The 19,728-nt window shown below is 47.2% G+C and overlaps 1 protein-coding gene across 4 annotated transcripts in view; it reads left to right on the top strand.

Annotated features, from left to right (window-relative positions):
• Positions 1–19,119, top strand: part of COL4A4 (collagen type IV alpha 4 chain) — a 138,423-nt gene extending 119,304 nt beyond the window's left edge. For 3 of the 4 annotated variants that reach the window (XM_024740605.1, XM_024740604.1, XM_024740603.1), the window contains 5 exons: positions 1,906–2,031; positions 8,342–8,458; positions 10,069–10,257; positions 11,925–12,211; positions 12,637–16,192. In XM_024740605.1, the coding sequence (XP_024596373.1) occupies positions 1,906–2,031; positions 8,342–8,458; positions 10,069–10,257; positions 11,925–12,211; positions 12,637–12,900 (983 nt within the window). In that variant the 3' untranslated portion in view covers positions 12,901–16,192. Of the gene's footprint in view, positions 1–1,905; positions 2,032–8,341; positions 8,459–10,068; positions 10,258–11,924; positions 12,212–12,636 lie in introns of all 4 variants that reach the window. The other variant, XR_003002635.1, reaches the window with a different exon arrangement.
• The last annotated feature ends 609 nt before the right edge of the window (positions 19,120–19,728 follow it).

Below are 19,728 nucleotides of genomic sequence, written 5' to 3' on the forward strand. Positions count from 1 at the left end.
AGTTTCACTTCAGTCCTTTTAGTGTCTCTCTGACTGTATATATAAACTCACTGGAATATAACATCAACATCCTAAATGTGAAGTGCCAGCCAAATGCCCGCCCATCCTCCACTAACCTGCTTCCTCCCCTCTACCCTCACTGGTGGATTCCCACCATAATGCACCAGATTATCCAGGGAAAGTAGGAAATACCTACATGCATCTCTCTCAAGTCCCTCAGAGCGAAAAAGCCAAGTTTTACATTAAACTGTATGTACTGTAAAAAGGTCTCTAACTTGGTGTCACTTGTGGTTTCACACAATATTTTCGAGGAGTTTAAATTCCAAACAGCTTATAGGGTTCTAGTTCATTTTCCCACAGGCAGAGTAAGTACCGTGTAGACTACGTTGTCACTGTGGCCAGGTTTTCTAGGATTTTCTCACTGCTTTATCACTGTCCTTAAAATGATTTTGCACATTTGTATGAATTTTAAGAAAACCATAAGTAATCAGTGATGTGTCTTACAATATGTTGCATTTCTTAGAATTCACCACGTAGGTGTTCAGAGTTCTCAGGGAAGGCATTATGGGGTGCAGGTGAAGAGGGCAGTTTTGGAGCCAGGATGTCTTGGATTTTTATCTGGACTGTGCCATGTAGTAGCTTCGTGACCTTAGGTATGTTGCTTATTTACCTGAGCCTGACTTTTCTTCCCTGTAACCTTCTAATGACAGCAGCACACACACACGGGCTGGGTGGGAACATTCAATCATAAAGCACTTAGCACGAGGTCTGATGCGTGATGAAGCATCCAGTAAGTGTTAGCTGTTAGCATTGTGGCTTAGTGTTATTATTTCTTTTTCCTTGTGGAATGTTTGCAGGGTGACCGAATGAAGATTTAGCAAAAAAAAAAAACAAACCCAAACGCAGTTTTTAGAGCTGTGAATGTACCCAAGAAGAAAAAAAATATTAAACCTTTAGGGCAGTGATTCTCTAAGTGAGATTCCCCATGTCAGCACCGTCAGCTTTACCTGGGCACATGTTAGATATGTAAAATGTTGCCCCGCACCTCCAGACCTACTGACTCAGAAACTCTGGGCTCTAACAAGCCTGACAGATGATTGTGATGTGCTGACGTCAGAACTGCAGCGTTCCGGTGGTGCTTCTTAGCCCTGGCTAATATTGGAATCGTCTGGAGAGTTTAAAAAATCAGTAATGCCTGGGTTCCACCCCCAGAGATTCCTTTTTAATTATCTAGATGGGATGCTGGCAGCGGTATCTTTGAAAAGCTCTGCAGATGGGATTATTGTAAAATCAAGCTTGAGGGCACTGCCCAGGCCACATCCTATACCAATGAAACCAGTATTTCTGGAGTGGGACCCAGAAATCAGTATTTTTATAACTCGCCTGGATAATTCCAACGTGCGCTCAAGGTTGAAAGTCACTGCCTCAGTGCCTCTAGCAGTCCTGAAATTGTCCCCTTGAGTAGCAGACGCTCTGGAAACCCAGGTGGCTGCAGTGTAGACAGATGAATTAGGGTGATGTTAAGCTGGGTATGAGGAACACACCGGGACCTCTCCCCATGCCACCTGTGGCCAGCTCCCGGTAAGAAATGGCCCAAAGATTGCGAATCCTGTGAAGGTCACCACACGATCGCTGTCACGGCCCATTTTCACTATTTCATACTTCTTTTGCTTTCTCTGAGATCCCATTCACTCACTCATTCAGGCATTCAGTCAGCAGAAAGCATTCTAGAAGTTTTCACAGCGAACAAGACAAAGCCCCATCTTCACAGAGCTGACACTGGATGCTTGAAGATGCTCGATAACGTTTCAGCGTAGTGTCAGAAGCCCATCCAGCTCGAGACGGCAGAAGGACCTGGTTCCTAAGCATTTGAATCCCTCACACAGGTGGTGATTCTAATTTCAGGTGAACCTGGGCCCCCTGCAGACGTGGATGCTTGCCCCCGAATCCCGGGGCTTCCTGGGGTACCAGGCCCAAGAGGACCAGAAGGAACCATGGGGCCCCCCGGAATGAGAGGCCCCCCAGGACCAGGTATGGGCCTCACACTGATTGTTACTGGCAGCATGGATCGCTGAAATGAAGATCTGGGTGTTTGCTACGTAGCTTTTTGGTACGGAGCCACAACAACTAGTGGGGATGAAGCAGTGGACACCTCCTTCCCCTCAAACATTTTCTCTGCATCTGTCCAAAGGTTTAATCATGTAGTAACAGGATCGACACATCCCTTCTGTTGTGATGAGGAACGCCTACTTTAATCTTTTACTTGTGGGCAGCTTTTGGGCATGAGTTTTTTTTTTTGTTTTTTTTTTTTTTGCGGTACGCGGGCCTCTCACTAATGTGACCTCTCCCGTTGCGGAGCACAGGCTCCGGACGCGCAGGCTCAGCGGCCATGGCTCATGGGCCCAGCCACTCCGCGGCATGCGGGATCTTCCCGGACCGGGGCACGAACCCGCGTCCCCTGCATCGGCAGGCGGACTCTCAACCACCGAGCCACCAGGGAAGCCCGGGCATGAGGTTTTGAAACCTCTTAGCACCACAGAGTAGATGCTCTGTGAGTAGTCATTATTAGGTGTTGATTTGACCTTGAATTAAAAACAATTGAATTGGGACCCAGTGGAGCAGAACAGCCTACAGGAAGGGAGAAGGAGGTATATCACTTGGAAGAGGAAAAGGGAAGAGGGGGAGGGTCACGATAAATTATGGCAAAGATCGCGTCATTCATCTAACGGATCTGAGCATTGCTCAGTCATTGTCAGGGTGGCAGGATTCTTATTTAAGTATTTAAACCAAACCATTCCTTTAAAAGGTGCCCTCCCAATGGTTTATTTTCTCTTCATATATCCCCATCTCATTGGGTAATTTACAGAGATTAGAGAGTTTGGCTGGTCATCTAGAGATAACTTATCTTTTTAGACCAGTGGCAGTGCCTGTGGTTCTAGATACCAAATTCTAGAAACAAATGTGCAAATTCGCCTAAGAGGCATGAAACCATTCCTCTTCCTGGCTTTCCCACTGCCCAGCTGCGGCTCTGGCTCCTTTTGGTTCAGGGCCAAAGAAATTGGAAGTAAAACCGAATTTTGCACCACCTGTTTTTCCTTGTGTTTCCCCAAACCCAAGTAGCTAAGGACTCAAGAGATGTCCCGGTCCGCTGGAGTCTGCGTAGTTCTTGGGTAGCATCCCGAACAGCTCTGGAGCCTTGTTTATGTTAGTATATGGGGTTCTGTTGTTTGTGTTTGCTGCATTGCATCTGCGTTTGTGCGGTCAGTTAATTGAGTGTGGATGGGAGCAACTTCCTTTAACGGCCCACGGGCGCTGGGAATTGAGAGTAGTTACTTTTTTTTTTTTGGCACTCTTTGCATGAATAAACCCTTAGTCAGTCAATGAACTCATCACTCAACCTTATTTTAAAACCAAGCTGCCTTGTTGTGTATATATCTGCAATATTATGGGCTGGTCCCATCCCCCCTTTAAAAAATTAACTTTCAAGTAGAAGATGTGGCCTGTAATGGGTTTCTGCAAATTCATTTCAGAGAATACTTCCAGAACCCCTCAACTCTTTTTTTTTTAATATTTATTTATTTTTGGCTGCATTGGGTCTTCATTGCTGCACGCGGTCTTTCTCTAGTTGCAGAGCGTGGGGGCTACTCTTCATTGTGGTGTGTGGGCTTCACATCGCGGTGGCTCCTCTTGTTGTGGAGCACAGGCTCTAGTCGCGCGGGCTTCAGTAGTTGTGGCACGTGGGCTCAGTATTTGTGGCTTGCGGACTCTAGAGCGCAGGCTCAGTAGTTGTGGCGCACGGGCTTAGTTGCTCCGCGGCATGTGGGATCTTCCCAGGCCAGGGCTCAAACCATGTCCCCCTGCACTGGCAGGCGGATTCTTAACCACTGCGCCACCGGAGAAGTCCCCCTCTACTCTTTATATGCAGTACTAGGCGTTGTGGGCAATACAGATGTGAATGAGATATGGGTCTCACAGCCTCATGGTAGACATAGCTGGCAGATCATAAGTAATTCTAAATAATGGGAAATTATAATTCGTGTTTTGAAGGAGTTTCAAGCAAAAGGCATTAGGAAAACGGGATGGGGAGAGGTAATTCCAGCCTGGAGGATTGTAGGACTTTTAAGACCCCAGCAAGAGCTGACCTTTGAGCAGAGCTTGTAAGGAGAGATTGGACTTGGAGGAACCAGAATTGTCCAACAGGGAGATGGCAGGAGCGCAGCTGGGGCAGGTTGGCCTAATAATCCAGAAACTGAGAACCGGCTACATCTTTGCTGCTCACAGTGTGGTCTGAGGACCAGTGGCAACTGAGGCCACCCTCCAGACCCACCTAATTGGAATCTGCATTTTAACAAGATCCCCAGAATATTTGTGTATACATTCAAGTTTGAGAAACCCTAACTATATTATATGAATGCTGTCCTCAAAGTAGTCAGCTAAGAGTGATGCCTTCTTGAGTGACTCAGTCCTAGCTCTAGGTTAAAGTCACCTGGAGGGGCTTGAAAAAACACTGATGTCCAGGGCTCATCCCAGACCAGCAAAACTCAGAGGGAGACAGGGCCCGAGCATCAGTGTTTTGAGAAAGCTGCCCGGATGACTGTAGCAGGCAGCCAGGGCTGAGACCCATTGCTTCACCCCAATATCATTAGAGACCAGACAGGTAGTTGGGTTCACTTTGGTGGCTTTGGAAAATAACCGAAGAAAGTGACAAAGAAAAAAAATCAAATGGGCAAATTCTGCACACTTTTAACTTAGTAGTTATCTTGGGCACATAAAAGATTCTCTCTGCATAGATTGTGAGCTTCTGAAAGAGGGCTGACTGTCTCTGTGGTCCAGGTGTGATCACCTGTCATCTCGAATTCCTCCTGACTTGGGGTCGGATGGGCTTATCCAGCCGCAGGTGGCCACAGAACGGCCGTCTCTGGCTTCCCATGCCCTCTCCTTACTGATGTCACTGACCCTGCCTGCTGGCAGTGGGGACACTCGAGGCCACCGTTGTGCCACAGAATATGATTGTTATGTTAAAAAAAAAAGTGCACAGTCCTTCCCGGGAAGCATCACCCACTTTCCCCAGCCGTCTAACAGTGTGGGCTGCACTGCTCTGTGGTCCAGCTTCCCTGGAGCTCCTTTTGGCCCCGCTGTGTACCTGCTCCCAACCCACTGCTTTCTATGGGGCCCCCTCTTCTCTGTTACAGCCCCCAACCCAGCTCCTGTTGTAAAGAACCCTCTTTGCCAGCAATGTATTCCTTGGTCCCCTCTCCCTGTCTGCTCCCACTGGCCACCCTAGATGCATTGGCCGTGCTATCCAGTTACTGAAAAGTGACAGGTATATTCTGAGGGTCTAAAGTGGCCCAGCCGTGATGGACTTGCGTCATCTGTCCTTTTCTGAAGGCGATTCTTTCAGCAGGGTGTGTGGGGCTGTAAAGACCACCCCAAGGTTGGTTGTGAAGGATCAGCTGCCCCTGCGAAGTACCACCTTCGCTTAAAATGACATTGTGGTTTTCTTCCTGTTTTCCCTCAAAACCTCTTTCATTGCTAAGCTGATTTTGTATCCAAGGGCTGCTGCTGAAACCTACATAGAGAAAAACGAAGTTCTGACTCTTTGCTGTCCAGTATGAGTGGGTAATGGCCACACTAAGTAAAACTTGAGTCTGTTAAGAGCTCTCGATCACAGAAGGTCTAATGCTTCTCTACTCACACATCTCTCTTTTTTTTTTTTTTTTTTTTTTTTTGCGGTACGCGGGCCTCTCACTGCTGTGGCCTCTCCTGTTGTGGAGCACAGGCTCCGGACGCGCAGGCTCAGCGGCCGTGGCTCACGGGCCCAGCCGCTCTGCGGCATGTGGGATCTTCCTGGACTGGGGCACGAACCCGTGTCCCCTGCATCGGCAGGCGGACTCTCAACCACTGCACCACCAGGGAAGCCCCACACATCTCTTTGATCTACAACTTTTCCTTCCTGGGTGGCCCTCAAAGGCTGAGACTTCCTGTGATGAACGCAAAAGTGGTTTCCATTCTGGTTTGAACCGTCACTGCCTAATGGACTTCCCCACATCCTGTTGGGAGCGTTTATCTTCTAGTCAGCACGTGACTCTCTCAGAGGAGGGACTCCATCCAACATTGCTGGGCTTTTAGACGTAGGTCTGTTCTGTAAAACAAGTTCCAAGTAGAAAGCTCTGGGTACACAACTCGAGTTAACAAAAGCCTTCCTTCCTGACTCTCAGAAACATCATCTGCTGACAATTTCCCTTTGTCTTCCCCTAAAGGGAGCAAAGCCTCTATTGTAACATCTAGCAGGGAACTCTTTCCCAGACGGGGCGGTGAGCTCGTCGCATGTCCATACTTGGGAAGGAACGTCTGCTGCCTTGTCTGTGATACGCCCATTGCTTCACTGTCTCATTAGCCCTGGGCAGCCCTTTCCAGGATCACACAGTAGCCACGTGTTGGAATCACCTCGTTGGGTGGGAGAGAAAAGAGTGCTCTGAGCTCACTGTGCGGCCTCAGGTTCCTTCCGAGATAACGGATATTCTCTTCGAAGCTGGTGGAAAGAGATGCACCAACTCGCGTACCGCAGCGCCATCCAGGAAGAGGCTTCTGCCCAGTTAGACAGGGGAGGGTGTCCCTCCCCTCCATGGGGAGGAGAGGTTTCCTTTCTCACTTACTGAATGGTGACCATGTAAGAACGTAGTCCAGGCACTGCGGGACGTTCCAAGAGAATTTGTTTATGATCCAAGAGGAGACAGAGTGACATCACAGCACCCCGAAAGCCACGCCCAAGCTGAACGTAGTGTGACCAGCGTCGGGTGTAGGCGGGGTGGTGGCTGCTGGATGTGGGATGAAAAGAGGAGGTTTGTGGGGGCCACTTGGGCAGGCGATGTTAGGACAAAATGTAAAGGCAGTGACGTTTTCGGGGCGTGCACTTCAGATGGCTTTAAGGGTGCCTGTGTGAGAGCGGAGTCGAGTGAGATGTCTGGTTCCCTGAGTACGGCGGGCCCTATGCCACATCCTCAGGTGGCCCCCGCTGCCTTGAAGAACACGTCCCGGCGTGGAAAAGAGGGGCAGCTACTGAAGTGAGCCCTCTTGGACTTAATGGTTGGTTTTAGGCTAATTTGTGGCAGAGAGAGGGATTGGACAGAGAAGACTGATCCAGAAAGGGAGAGAGGGAGAGAGAATAGAGGTAGAGAAGGAAACCTTGAGGGACTAGTGATTCAGGTGATTCAGGTAATTAGGGGAAGGGCTGCAAAGTCCCCCTCAGGCAGGGACCAAATCTGCTACCCAGACCAAAGGAGATCGTGGCTAATGAACTTATGTCGTGGGCCAAAAGGAGCCAAACACTTAAAGAACCGCTCGAGTCTCAGTGTGACGGCCGGCCGCCGAGGCCCCAGGGAACACGCCTGAGCCCTGGTCACCAAGCAGGGTCTGGAGATGGATGGCGCAGCCTCTGCCCTCGGCCTGCCAGGCCTGTTTCCTCACTACACGTGGTCAGCACCATGGCCTTTCTTAGCCTGCGTCTCCCCACTGGTAGCCTGGCATGTGGGAGCACCTCGTCACGTGGCTCCTGTGAAGGCTGAACTGGATAATTTACATAAAGGGGTAGCACCTTGTAACCCTCAACAAGGAACTGTTGTTAAAAATTGCTGCTCAGGGCTTCCCTGGTGGCGCGGTGCTTGAGAGTCCGCCTGCCGATGCAGGGGACGCGGGTTCGTGCCCCGGTCCGGGAAGATCCCACATGCCGCGGAGCGGCTGGGCCCGTGAGCCACGGCCGCTGAGCCTGCGTGTCTGGAGCCTGTGCTCCGCAACGGGAGAGGCCACAACAGTGAGAGGCCCGCGTACCACAAAAAAAAAAAAAATTGCTGCCCTTGCTTTAAATTTAACCTGACTCTCAACTAAATGCTATTAAGTTGTATTCATTCCTCCATTCAGGCTTCCAAAAAATTATTCTTAAGGAAAATATTTAATTACAAAAGCCAGATGTGTTCAATGTTAAAAACAACAACAAAAAACAAACCAAAAAAACCCAACCAGGTCAAATATACAAGACTATGAAGAAAATGTGAAAATGTCTCACTCAACACCTCGCTGCTCTGGCTTCAGACCCTGACTCTGCCCATTCATGATTCATTGGCCTTAATTGATCAAGTTACTTGATCTCTTAGAGCCTCAATTACCCCCACTGCCAAGTGGAGACAGTATAACCCCAACTTCAGGTAGCTGCAGGGATGAAATGAGCCAGTGCAGGTTGGTCCAAATGGGAGGCCCAGGGCTGACACGAGGAATCCATGCAGTAAATGCTAGCCTAGTGGGTGTCACGTTGCTGTCATCACCACCATTGTGAACTTCCCTGCAGGGTGCAAAGGAGAGCCCGGGCTGGATGGCAGGAGAGGCGAGGATGGCCTTCCAGGGTCCCCTGGGCCTCCGGGACACAAAGGTGACATGGGAGAAGCGGGCTGCCCAGGAGTACCAGGTAAGGAGTTTCTGTTTCTCTTCTTTTCCCTGGCACAGTGGATCTAAGACTGTTTACAAGATCCCCTGCCTCTTAAGCATGTGCCTTAGACATCCACTCACCAGGCTTTAGGGAGACAAAGCAACAAGAACAGAACAGGATGTGTCCTCCACATTTTAACTGATACTCGACCATCATAAAAACAGGTCAAGGCCCTGTGTCCATTATTTTCCCAAAACACTGTACATTAACCTAAAAGGCTCTGCCATTTCCCCAGGTGAGCCTGGCATGGGCTGTGTGACTGCCGCTGAGAGGCCGTGCTGAAGATCTTGGGGATAGCGGGGGTGGTCTCACCTCTGCAACTGACTGAATCACTTGGCCTCTGGTTTTCTGAGTTCATTCATCTTGGCATACAGCCATCAATCAACTTATATAGAATACAAGGCTGTTCCTTAAGAAAAATATTTGAGAGTGGGCCTTGGATGAGAAAAGACTCTACAGAATATAAATTTGAACTATAACACACTAGGCAATACGTTAGGGCCCAAAGACTCCCAGATACCCTCTCATCCTTGGAGAGTATCTGTCTGGCAGTACCGGGTTACTAATGAGAAGCAGGTGAAGGGGTGGGAGAGGGACTGAGGACGGGGCACTGCGGGAAAATGGAAGCTGCAGTCCAAAAGCAGCAGCTCAGCTTCTGCTCTGTAGAAATTGTTGCCCTGTAGAAATGCGGGCTCAACGTTCCCTACACTCTGCTTTTCTAGCCGGAAATCTTAACTCATCAAATCTTGGTAAGTCAAACAAAACACGTGAGCATGATGCAGTCCGCGAGCTACCACTTTGTAACTTCTGGTTTATAGATGAGAAGAGCTGCCAGTCTTCCAGAAACAACACAGTTTAAAAACACCGTTTGATTTCAGAGTCTAACCTCACCTTTTGCTTTTGGCAATTAGAAGTAGCCACGGGCCTTCTGCCGTGGGTCAGCCCTTTAGAGATGCCAAAGGAGAGGCTCCTGCCCACATTCTGTACAACCGTTCATTTCCCACCAGCCACTTAAAGAGTTCTAGAATTCGGCCCTCCTTCCGCCTCCCTCCCTTATAAAAGAAGAGCTACAAAGCCAAACGTGGATTCCAAGCCCTTGTCCTTCTTAGAATGGAACTGACGATATGGCAGAACAACGGGACAGGTCTGGGAGGTGTCAGAAAGACTAACTTTGAGATTCGCCTTTGCAGAGAGCAGGTTCCCGGTCTAGTCGGAGGGGTCTGGGAGATCCTACATGGGGTGTGTCATTCTAGCTCTTTTCTTCTCAGCACTTAGCATTTATTAAGTATTTCACAATTTACCTTTTGATTATGCTTATTGTCTTTTCTCTTCTTTGAGTAAAACGTAAGCTCTAGGAGGCCAGGGATTTTCATCTGTTTTTATGCTAATGTAAGACAAGCAGCTAGAAGTTGCTTGGAACAGGTCCTTGCTGGATGAGTTGTTGGTGTACATGGCAGTTGTGTGAGGGGGACATTCCTCTCTGCTCCCTGAGTACTTAGCACAGCAGCAGACGGGGTGGTGCTAAGAATGCTTGTTAAACTGAACTCGCTAAATGGCCTTTATTTATTTGTGTTTCTTTATTCCTCCAGGCCCTCCTGGGCCCGTGGGGGATCCTGGGCCCGAAGGGTTCGGCCCTGTATACCCCAGTGGCTTCCTCCTGGTTCTCCACAGTCAAACAGATGGAGAACCCACCTGCCCCGCGGGCATGCCCAGGCTCTGGACCGGGTATAGTCTGTTATACCTGGAAGGACAGGAGAGAGCTCACAATCAAGACCTTGGTACGTAGCTGGCACGCAGTCACCCAGATTCATTGCTTAAGAGCAAAACTTTGGGGTTAGTTTTACGGATTCATCAACATCTTAAACGATCAGTCATCTATGGGATTTTTTTTTTCTTTTTCAACTACCATGCTAATTCTCAACTAATTCTGTTAAACCTATGATCCTGAGAGGTGCCAAAGAAGCTCATTCTGGCTATAGTTATTATTATCTGACTACTTATTATTAGTTAAAAAAAATAATTCTTAAGGGTAGCTCTGATATAAAGTGCAATTTTTATTTCTCAGTGTGAATGATTTGATCAGGATATGGTTGGTTCCTGAGTTTAGATGGTTATATGGTGTGGCATTAGCCAGCATCAACTCCTCAACCTACGCCAATTTTTAAAATTGAAATACATTTGACATATAACATGATGTAAGTTTAAGGTGTACAGAAGTGTTGATCCGATATATCATAAGATGATTCCATTGGATCGACAGTTGGCACCTCCCTCGTATCACATAACTATCACTTCTTTTTTGTGGTGGGAATAATGAAGATCTAATCCTTAGTGAATCTGATGATTAGGATACAGCGTTGTTGTCTATGTTCACTAGGACTTATTTATCTACTAGTTGCAAATCTGTACCCTTAAGCAACATCAGAACTTTATTCAGGGAGTTATCCTTGGCACTACCTGTCAGTTTTCAATAGTGCCTTTGTGAGCCGCAGGAACTGATTTTTAAGCCGAGGGTTGAGTCCCCCCGCCCCCTGGGTGCTGGCACTCGTGGTCTCCCCGAGATAGTGGTGGCTGGAGTGGTGGGTGCAGGAGGGCTGTGCCCACAGGGACAGCTGGTGTTAAGATGAGTCTCGTCACGGCTCTCATTGGGCTGTGACCCACCCCCCCAGTCCATAAGGGTGGTGAAAGGGTGCAGGCCTAGAGGGGCAGCTACTTACATGTGTACCACGGGTCACCTTTCGGCCCTGGTCTAGCCAGAGCCACCATGGCCTCGCTCTGCAGAGCTTTGGGAATAAAATCCAAACTCCTTAACAAGGTGGACAGAGCCCGCATCCTCTGGTCTGATTTACCTTGGGATGCCCTTGAGACAGACCCAGACCTGCTCTCCCCACCTTTCCCCCAATGAATTTCTTTGAGTTCTTTGAGCTCCATGCCCCCTTACTACCCCTGGCCCTCTTTACTGCTGTATAAATAGGCCTTTCCTTTGAATGGTCACCACCATCTCCAGACCCGGCCAGATCTTTCTCATAATTCAGGTCCTAGCGTAGAGTCACTTTTCCCAGCCATCCTTCTTGTGAGCCCCAGTGCCTCCACTTCTCAGGGCTTGTGCTGCTGTGTTCCCAGGGCCCGTCTGCGCCTCCCGTTCCCCATCAGGCCGGGCTAGGAGCTTCTCGAAGTTCTCGGGGAAGAGCCGTGCTCCCCTCCCCCTCTAGCACCCGGCCTGCTGCTCGGCTCCCGAGAGAGTGACAGGTGGCCGAGGGAACGCGGGCTGGCCCCTGAGACCGCGGAGGCGGCCCAAGTGGTCAGGGGCACACCGTGCTCTCGCCGCCTTAGCAGCAGGCTTTGGCCAGAGCCTCCCGATGCCAGACCGTGTGCGCACAGATGGGCCACGTCGGGGAGGCCGCTTCTGCACCCCGCACACCATGTTGCTGCCTTCCCTCCCAAGGTCTGGCGGGCTCCTGCCTCCCCATGTTCAGCACGCTGCCCTTCGCCCACTGCAACATCCACCAAGTGTGCCAGTACGCCCGGAGGAACGACAGGTCCTATTGGCTGGCGAGCGCCGCACCGTTGCCTATGACGCCGCTCTCGGAGGAGGAGATCCGCCCGTACATCAGCCGCTGCGCCGTGTGCGAGGCCCCCGCGCAAGCCGTGGCTGTGCACAGTCAGGACCAGTCTGTCCCGCCGTGTCCGCGGACCTGGAGGAGCCTCTGGATTGGGTACTCTTTCCTGATGGTGAGCCCCTGCATGCCCGCCGTCCCTAAGCCCCCTTCCGTCCGGACTGGACCGTAATTCTGAGAGTGCTGTGCAGACCGGATGGCAGTAGGACACGGGGTCACGAAGGCCACCATAGACTATAGCCTGTGGAGATGCAGGGCCACCCTTTTTTTCTTATTGTCCATGATTTTTTTTTTTTTTAACTTAACTTTGGTAGAATTTGGAAGATGGGTTTGCATCAGCCCTCAGCGAAAGTGGTTTATTGTTGCATGCACACCCCTCACGTCTCCCGCGCCTCCTTTCCTCAGCAGATTGTAGTTTCTCCCTCCTGGGATGACTTTCAGGGAAAATGTAAATCAGGCCCATACCTCGGTGTGTCACTGGATGGGTAGGGGGTTGTCTGCAGATGTCTGAGCCCTAATTCTCTCTTGTTGTCCGGGTAGCACACAGGCGCTGGGGACCAAGGAGGCGGCCAGGCCCTCATGTCACCCGGCAGCTGCCTGGAGGATTTCAGAGCTGCACCGTTCCTTGAATGCCAAGGACGTCAGGGAACTTGCCACTTTTTTGCAAATGAGTATAGCTTCTGGCTGACAACTGTGAGACCCGACTTGCAGTTTTCCTCAGCACCCTCACCGGACACCTTGAAAGAAAGCCAAGCCCAGCGCCAGAAAATTAGCAGGTGCCAGGTCTGTGTGAAGCATAGCTAGAGAGCCCACCGCTTGTCATCAGGTCACCAAGAGAAATTTGCCAGGAGGCGAAGGCATCCTAGGCTGTGCTAAGAGATTCAGTGGTGCTCATCTTAGACTCCTGGTTTAGCTGTTCCTTCTGTTTCGATGTGGTTGTTCCCACAGCACTGTAATCCCTTCCTCCGTTTGGGACAGATTAAGCAAACGCTACACGTATGGATTTGTTTGGACCTACCAACCTACATGAAACCCGGATATTCTTAGCTGGCTTTATTTAAAAGTATGCTAATTCAGGGGAAGGCAAATAGATGATACAAATTACATTACTGAAAACGTCATTCATTGGTTAATAGCAACTCAAACAATTGAAGTCAATTACTCTGTAACACAGTGGGCTTCTGGATGGATTTTACAGGAAAAAATAAATAGGCCAACAAATGAAACTAGAAAGTAGAGATTTCCTACGTTTCAAAATGATTTCCTCTGTAATCTGTTTTTCCATGCACTTTAATTGTAAAACTATGACCCACGGAGATTAAACAAAAATCCACACAGCCAGCCTGAAGAGTTCATTTCAAAGCAGAATGAATCATTATGCCAGGAAGGACCACGGCCGCTGTATTCCAGAGATGCGACATTAGCATAAAACACATCACAGATGAACATAAAACATTATGTTCTCGTCTGCATTTTTCAGAGAACAGAAATGCCCGCTTTGGCAACCCTTTGGAAAAGTAGCAATTATGGAAAAATATACGTCCAGTGAGGGATTAAGAGTCGAAAAGCCATTAATGAATATTAAGGCAGCGATTCACAAGAATTGACTCCCCACTGCCGTCAACTTCCAAACAGACCGCTTTTGCCCAGTCGGGGTCTGGCTTGTCTTCCAGTGTGCGTGCTAATGGGACTGGAGCCACATGGGGCCATGTTCACATAAAGCATCCTGTTCCCCTCCCTGGGGGCGCCTGCAGAGCTGCCTCACAGAGAGGGCCTGCAACGGACACTTTCCCTCCAGCCACATAATGGCATCTCATACGGGGAAGTGACAGAGCTATCATTATGCACTTGGGAGAAAATTAAGGGCCGACTTAATTAAACTTAGGTAAGAAGATTCATTTTAAGTCATCATCACCCCATGCCCCCAAAAGACCTAGCACTCTTTTAAATGAAACAAAGATAACCTACAAGTTGAATTTTCTGTTCCTGTTATTGGTTTTTACAGGCGCATCCTGCTTTTCTAATCTTAAAAACATTCTTATATTTTATATCAGTCAGTACTAGAGCAAAGCAGCGGTTTGATATTTGGCATTAATGTCTTCTGTAAAAGCTTAGAAGATATGTCACTTTATAGTGAGTAATTTTCTGTATAGCAAAGGATAGGTTTTCTATTTTGCTGGGAATCTGATCCTAAAAGTTAGAAGGCTTATTGGAAAAGATTTCTAGGAAACTTGCCTTCCTTATTTAAATAAATGTTATTCTAGAGAAAACTAAAGAAATTTCTCATGAGAAAGTGACATTCATTTCAGTGCTTATTTTCAATGCACTTAATAATTAAGAAAAACTCAGTTAAAACTTTGTTTATAAGAAATGCTTTCCTTGGCAAACATTGACTGGGAGTGTGCGCTTACATGCAGAATATATTTCAAATGAATTTTGCTCTGGGGTGTCCCCCGGATGGGGGGACAATTTATTTTAAGGCTACTTCCTGGTAAGAAGAAAAAATATACATTTTAAGAGGAAATATTGTCTTGATGTACCAGAATATTTCCTAGTTCATTTGACCCATTTATTAATTTTTTGAAACTCTCCTATGGCATGCTAAATATTTGATATTGAACCCAACTTCAACCTTGTTTATAATTAACAATTTTGTTGCCAAAAGTTTTATCATATATTACCAAAATTCAAGCCTTCTAAAATTTCACCATGTTCATTCATGAAATGGGTCCGAGAACACTTTCTGGGAAGAGGTAAGGGTGATTGATGGGCCATAGGAAACATATCTTGCTTGCTATTTTAAACACCTTAACTTTGGTATTAGAATTATCTTAATAAGCTGGTCAAATAAATTTTGAAAAAACAGCCCGAATTAAGTGGGCACGTTCCTGCACAGTGAGTGAGTCCTCCACAGTGAGTCAGCCCCCTCCTGAAAAATAGCTTACTTTTCCATAAACTGAAATTTCAGAAATAAGATTTGAGAGATGTGACAATGAGAGAAGACTCTTCATGGAAATGTGGTATGACTTAACTCATGCTGTAATCTGTACTCCCTCATGATCGTCAAAGCGTTCTACTATAGAATCACCTCTACAGAGTTTGTGTACCTGTTATTGGTGCTTGGGAAAAGAGGAACAGAATGGTCCACTAAAACTGGATTTTATCAAGGGTTTTATTTTGAGCCTCTTAGAGATGATAATAAAGCAAATCATTCTGTTTTCCAGGAAATGACATTTGTGCTCCTATCGGCTCACCAGACTAATATGACAATAGTTACTTTTATTTGGTGTGGCTGCAAGAACAGCGGAAAGATGTGCCCTTAGAGTTGGCTGAGTCCAAGCTTCAATCCAGCTCTGTCACTCTCCAGAGGTGTTACCCTGCCTGGGGGAGTTATACCAACTCCCTGAGCCTCATTTTCCACATTTACAAAATGGGACGCAACACCTACTCCTGCGTTGAAAATTAAGTTAGATTCTATGTCCAGCAGATAGCAGACCTTGTATATTTATTATGGTCACATCTTCTATTTAAAACAAGCTGTTTAATATGAAAAATATTTCTTGGGATTCTTTACATAGTAGAATTAACATAAGGATTCTCACAGGGCATATAAATTACTGATTAGAATTATTTATACCTGGCCAATTCTTAATGTCTTTGGGAATGCTATTTTATTTCAAGTCTCAAAGTTATCGTACCACACACACAAAACTCACAATTTCCTGCAGGGTCATTATCAGGAAGTTCTGCAGGGAACAAAACAATTGACATTAAAAAGTCAGTACTCTGCAATTGTCGCTGTTACTATCTGCCAGAGACTCTGCATAGTGCATTTTCGACCACCAAGGCTGGCTGCCACATCTGTGTGAAATGCTTGAATTTTATGGTGCTTAAATATTTAATGATTCATAGGAAAAAATGTGAAATGTGTCTGATAAGTTGCATCCCTTTCTCTAACCTAGGGCTGTAAAGTTAAAGACTTTCAACATGTAAACTTTGCAAGATGCCTGACCTGCTATTGACATTGAAATCTTGTATTACAATTTATAATATCACTTATTACGTATAAAAATTCTGCAATGACCTCCAAAAACAACTGTGTTTTATCTGGTGCATTAATTTTCTTTCAAGCCGAAGTGAGTTTACTACTTAACCTACCTTGTAATACAGCCTACCTTGGGTCTGGCTCAGTAGGGAAAACAGGAAAGGTTACCCGTGGTAGAGGTGCGATCTGCAGATGGGAAGAGCATGTGAGCAGAGTGTGGAAAGTGACCCCCTTGGCTTGGGAAAGCGTGGGATTCTGAAGCTCCTGGAAGCGCTGTCCCGTCCACAGTGATGGGGTGGGGTAGACATGAAATCAGGCCTCAGGGCCCGGGGCGTCCTGCAGCAGCCTCTGCTGAGCTGCACGCACTCTGCAGCATGGGGCAGAGACCCCGCGGGTCTCAGCTGTCCCATTAGTTGAACCACCTGTTTCACAAGGTTGCTGTAAGGGTTAAGAGTAAGAGAGAGAATTACAAAGAGATATAAAACGTAAGGTACTGTTACTGATGACCAGAGTAACTGACAGTTAGGGGTTTGTGATGATTATATTTTTATAGCCCACGCACTGCTGAGCACAGGGGTGGCTGCAGTGCCGATATTCACAGGTAATATTCACCTGTTTCATGAAGTAACTCTTTTTAAGTAGGAGGGAACTTGAGTGGTATTTGGTCCAACTTCTCAACAGAAAAATAATGCTGTTAACATTTCTTGAGCACCTACTATGTGACAGAAACTGTATGAACCCTGTTATAGGTGCTCCCCTCAACCTCTCAACTGTCCTATTTTACAGACGAGGAAACTGAGGTTTGGAGAGAATGAATAACTCGCTCAGGGTCACACAGTCAGCACCCAGTAGAACTTGAACCCTGGTCCATCAGTCACTAAAGATTGTATTTTACCCACACCATCGCCTCCCATACTATTGATTTCATTACATAATTCTCTTCCCAAGCAGCAATATGTATTACCTCCAAATTCAATGATTTCTACTAGCAATGTTTCAGTTTTCCTTGATAAAGTATAAATCGTATGTTCCAATCTGCCAGTTCATCTGAAGAGCTAAACAAGATGTCAAGATCACTCTCTCCTTGCCCCTAAAGAAGGGAAAAAAAAAAAAAAAAAGGGTTAGCACAGACACATCAAACACACCTGCAGAAGTACGGTGGCCAGATCTGGCGGTACCCATAGGGGCTCCCTGGTGATACTCTTTGAATGTCCTGGAATCTTGAGTTTTGTGCACTAGGTCGCAGCATTCGTGACGTGGGGCATGCCTCAGACTGACACAGGGAGGATGGAGACCTCTCCCCACCATCTGGTGAGCATGCTGTCTTATGAAGTGTTGGGAAAGGCCTGGAGTTTTCTGTTTCTATGGACAAAAGCTTTCTTTCAAGTGATTCTTTCCTGTGATTCAAGAAAACACACACACACACACACACACACAAACCCTCAACGGCATCAAGCAGCCACAGGCACCTCTTCGTGTGTGCCGCTGGCGATGGTATAAATGAGCGTCTGTTTCAATCCACAAACGTTTATTGGTTTTGACATTCCAGACAAAGCACTGTTTCAGGTACTGTGAAGAGGGACACAGTAACACATTCAGGGTTCCTGCCCTTGTGAGGTTTACAATCTAGAGAGAAAGTCCTCTCACTGAAGGATAACTAGCAATTAGTTCTAAGTGGTCTGTGGTAACTGTGATGAACACCCTATAAGAGCAGAACATTCTGGGTTGTGGTGTCTGATGGCAGGACGGGGAGAATCTGGATGGGCAGAGGGAGAGGAAAAGGTTGCTTCAGTTAAGTCACAGGGTCAGGAAAGCTCACAGCTTGGACGGCGAGGCCAGTTAGCAGCACAGACTCTGTTATGGATACGGGGGGATGAGGCTGAAGGGCTGGCTGGAGCCCCATGGTCGAGGCAGATGAGTCTGACCTTTATCCTTTGGCAACAGAGAGACAATAGAAGGCACTGAGATGGTGAGCGGCGTCGCAAAAGTAGGTTTTGGAAGATAACTGGCAGCGCTGTGTAGAGCTGAGTGAAGAGGTATCTTAAGTATTGAGCAATGTACTGAGAGATTTTAAGGTCCTTCTAAGCAGGGAGTCTGTGACTCTAAAATGAGAGACTAGGGGCAAAAAAAGGGAAATGACTGCAATAATCCATGGGAAGGGAAAGGAAGAGATGATAGGTTTGTTTTGTTTTGTTTTGTTTTAATGACTATTTGATTGAATCTCCCAAGATGAACTAGGACTTGGGAAGTCGGTGGCCAAGTGGGCCACACCCTCTCTGTTTTACTGTCCTTGTTTGGTGGTGGGTCTCAGCCCTTTAACTTACTCCCCAAGCGGCGGAATGTGTGACCAATATGTAGACTGGCCCCGATTCTACAAAAACCAGCCATTTACTGTCTGGGCCTCAAAAACAGACAGCTTAAAAGCACAGAGGAGCCTTGAACAATCATGTACAACTTTGGAATCACCGGCACTAAATACTTCCAAGGTCACAAAGAGGAAGCAATTTAACTGCTCCCTCATCTTGAGAACCAAGGAAAGATTCTGAATTAAGAGGTCTCATAAGTTGACTAACCAAAACCAAAGTGTGGGGATGTTTAACAAGCAGGAAATTACTATTAAAGCAAAGAAACCAAATTTAAAACCAGCTCTAAATGCTTATTTCCTATTAGAGACAGTCGAATGCACTGGCTTTTGTCTTTCTCAATCCAATTCCAGTTTTTTGGCATAACTTTGGAGATTCCTTCTTGTAGGAAAAAAAAATAAGACGGATGTTGAAAATAATAAGCACCGGTTACAAGTAAGCCTATTAACTGAACAAAGTAATTATAGTAGTTTCCAAAACACCTTTACTGTTGTGCTAAGATAACTGGTTTATATTTGTACCTAAAGTGACCTTTCCCACATCTGTCAAGTTTAGTGATGTTCCACTCCATAAATAAAGACGGCGTGCATATTACAGGTACACGTCTGAAATTCAGTTCTGGTGTCTTTATATCTGACAAGTGAAACAGAGCAAGGAGCTACTATCATTGGACTCAACAGCAGCAAAAACATATATATTTATACTTCCATATATAGTGGTTGGACTTCTAATGCATTGAAAAAACACTTTGGGGAAGCTAACATTTAATAAGCCCCTACTGGGAGCCAGAGGCCAGCCTTTGGGTGGCAGGGTTGAGGCGGAAGTGAAGAGTTAACAAGACACAGGCCTCATCCCAGAGCCATTCATAACCCGCGCTCCACGCGGAAGGCACGCCTACAGTTGTGCACAAGAAGTCATAGGGCAAAAGATGTAAGTGTTCTAACAGAAGATGGCATGTTAAGAATGAGCTTACTCCGGGCCTCCCTGGTGGCGCGGTGGTTGAGAGTCCGCCTGCCGATGCGGGGGACACGGGTTCGTGCGCCGGTCCGGGAAGATCCCACATGCCACAGAGTGGCTGGGCCCGTGAGCCATGGCCGCTGAGCCTGCGCGGCCGGAGCCTGTGCTCCGCAACGGGAGAGGCCACAACAGTGAGAGGCCCGCGTACCGCAAAAAAAAAAAAAAAAAAGAATGCGCTTACTCCCAACAGAGGTCATGGGAAACAAA

Source organism: Neophocaena asiaeorientalis, unplaced genomic scaffold, assembly GCF_003031525.2.
Source record: "Neophocaena asiaeorientalis asiaeorientalis breed wild unplaced genomic scaffold, Neophocaena_asiaeorientalis_V1.1 scaffold388, whole genome shotgun sequence".
Classification (NCBI taxonomy): domain Eukaryota; kingdom Metazoa; phylum Chordata; class Mammalia; order Artiodactyla; family Phocoenidae; genus Neophocaena; species Neophocaena asiaeorientalis.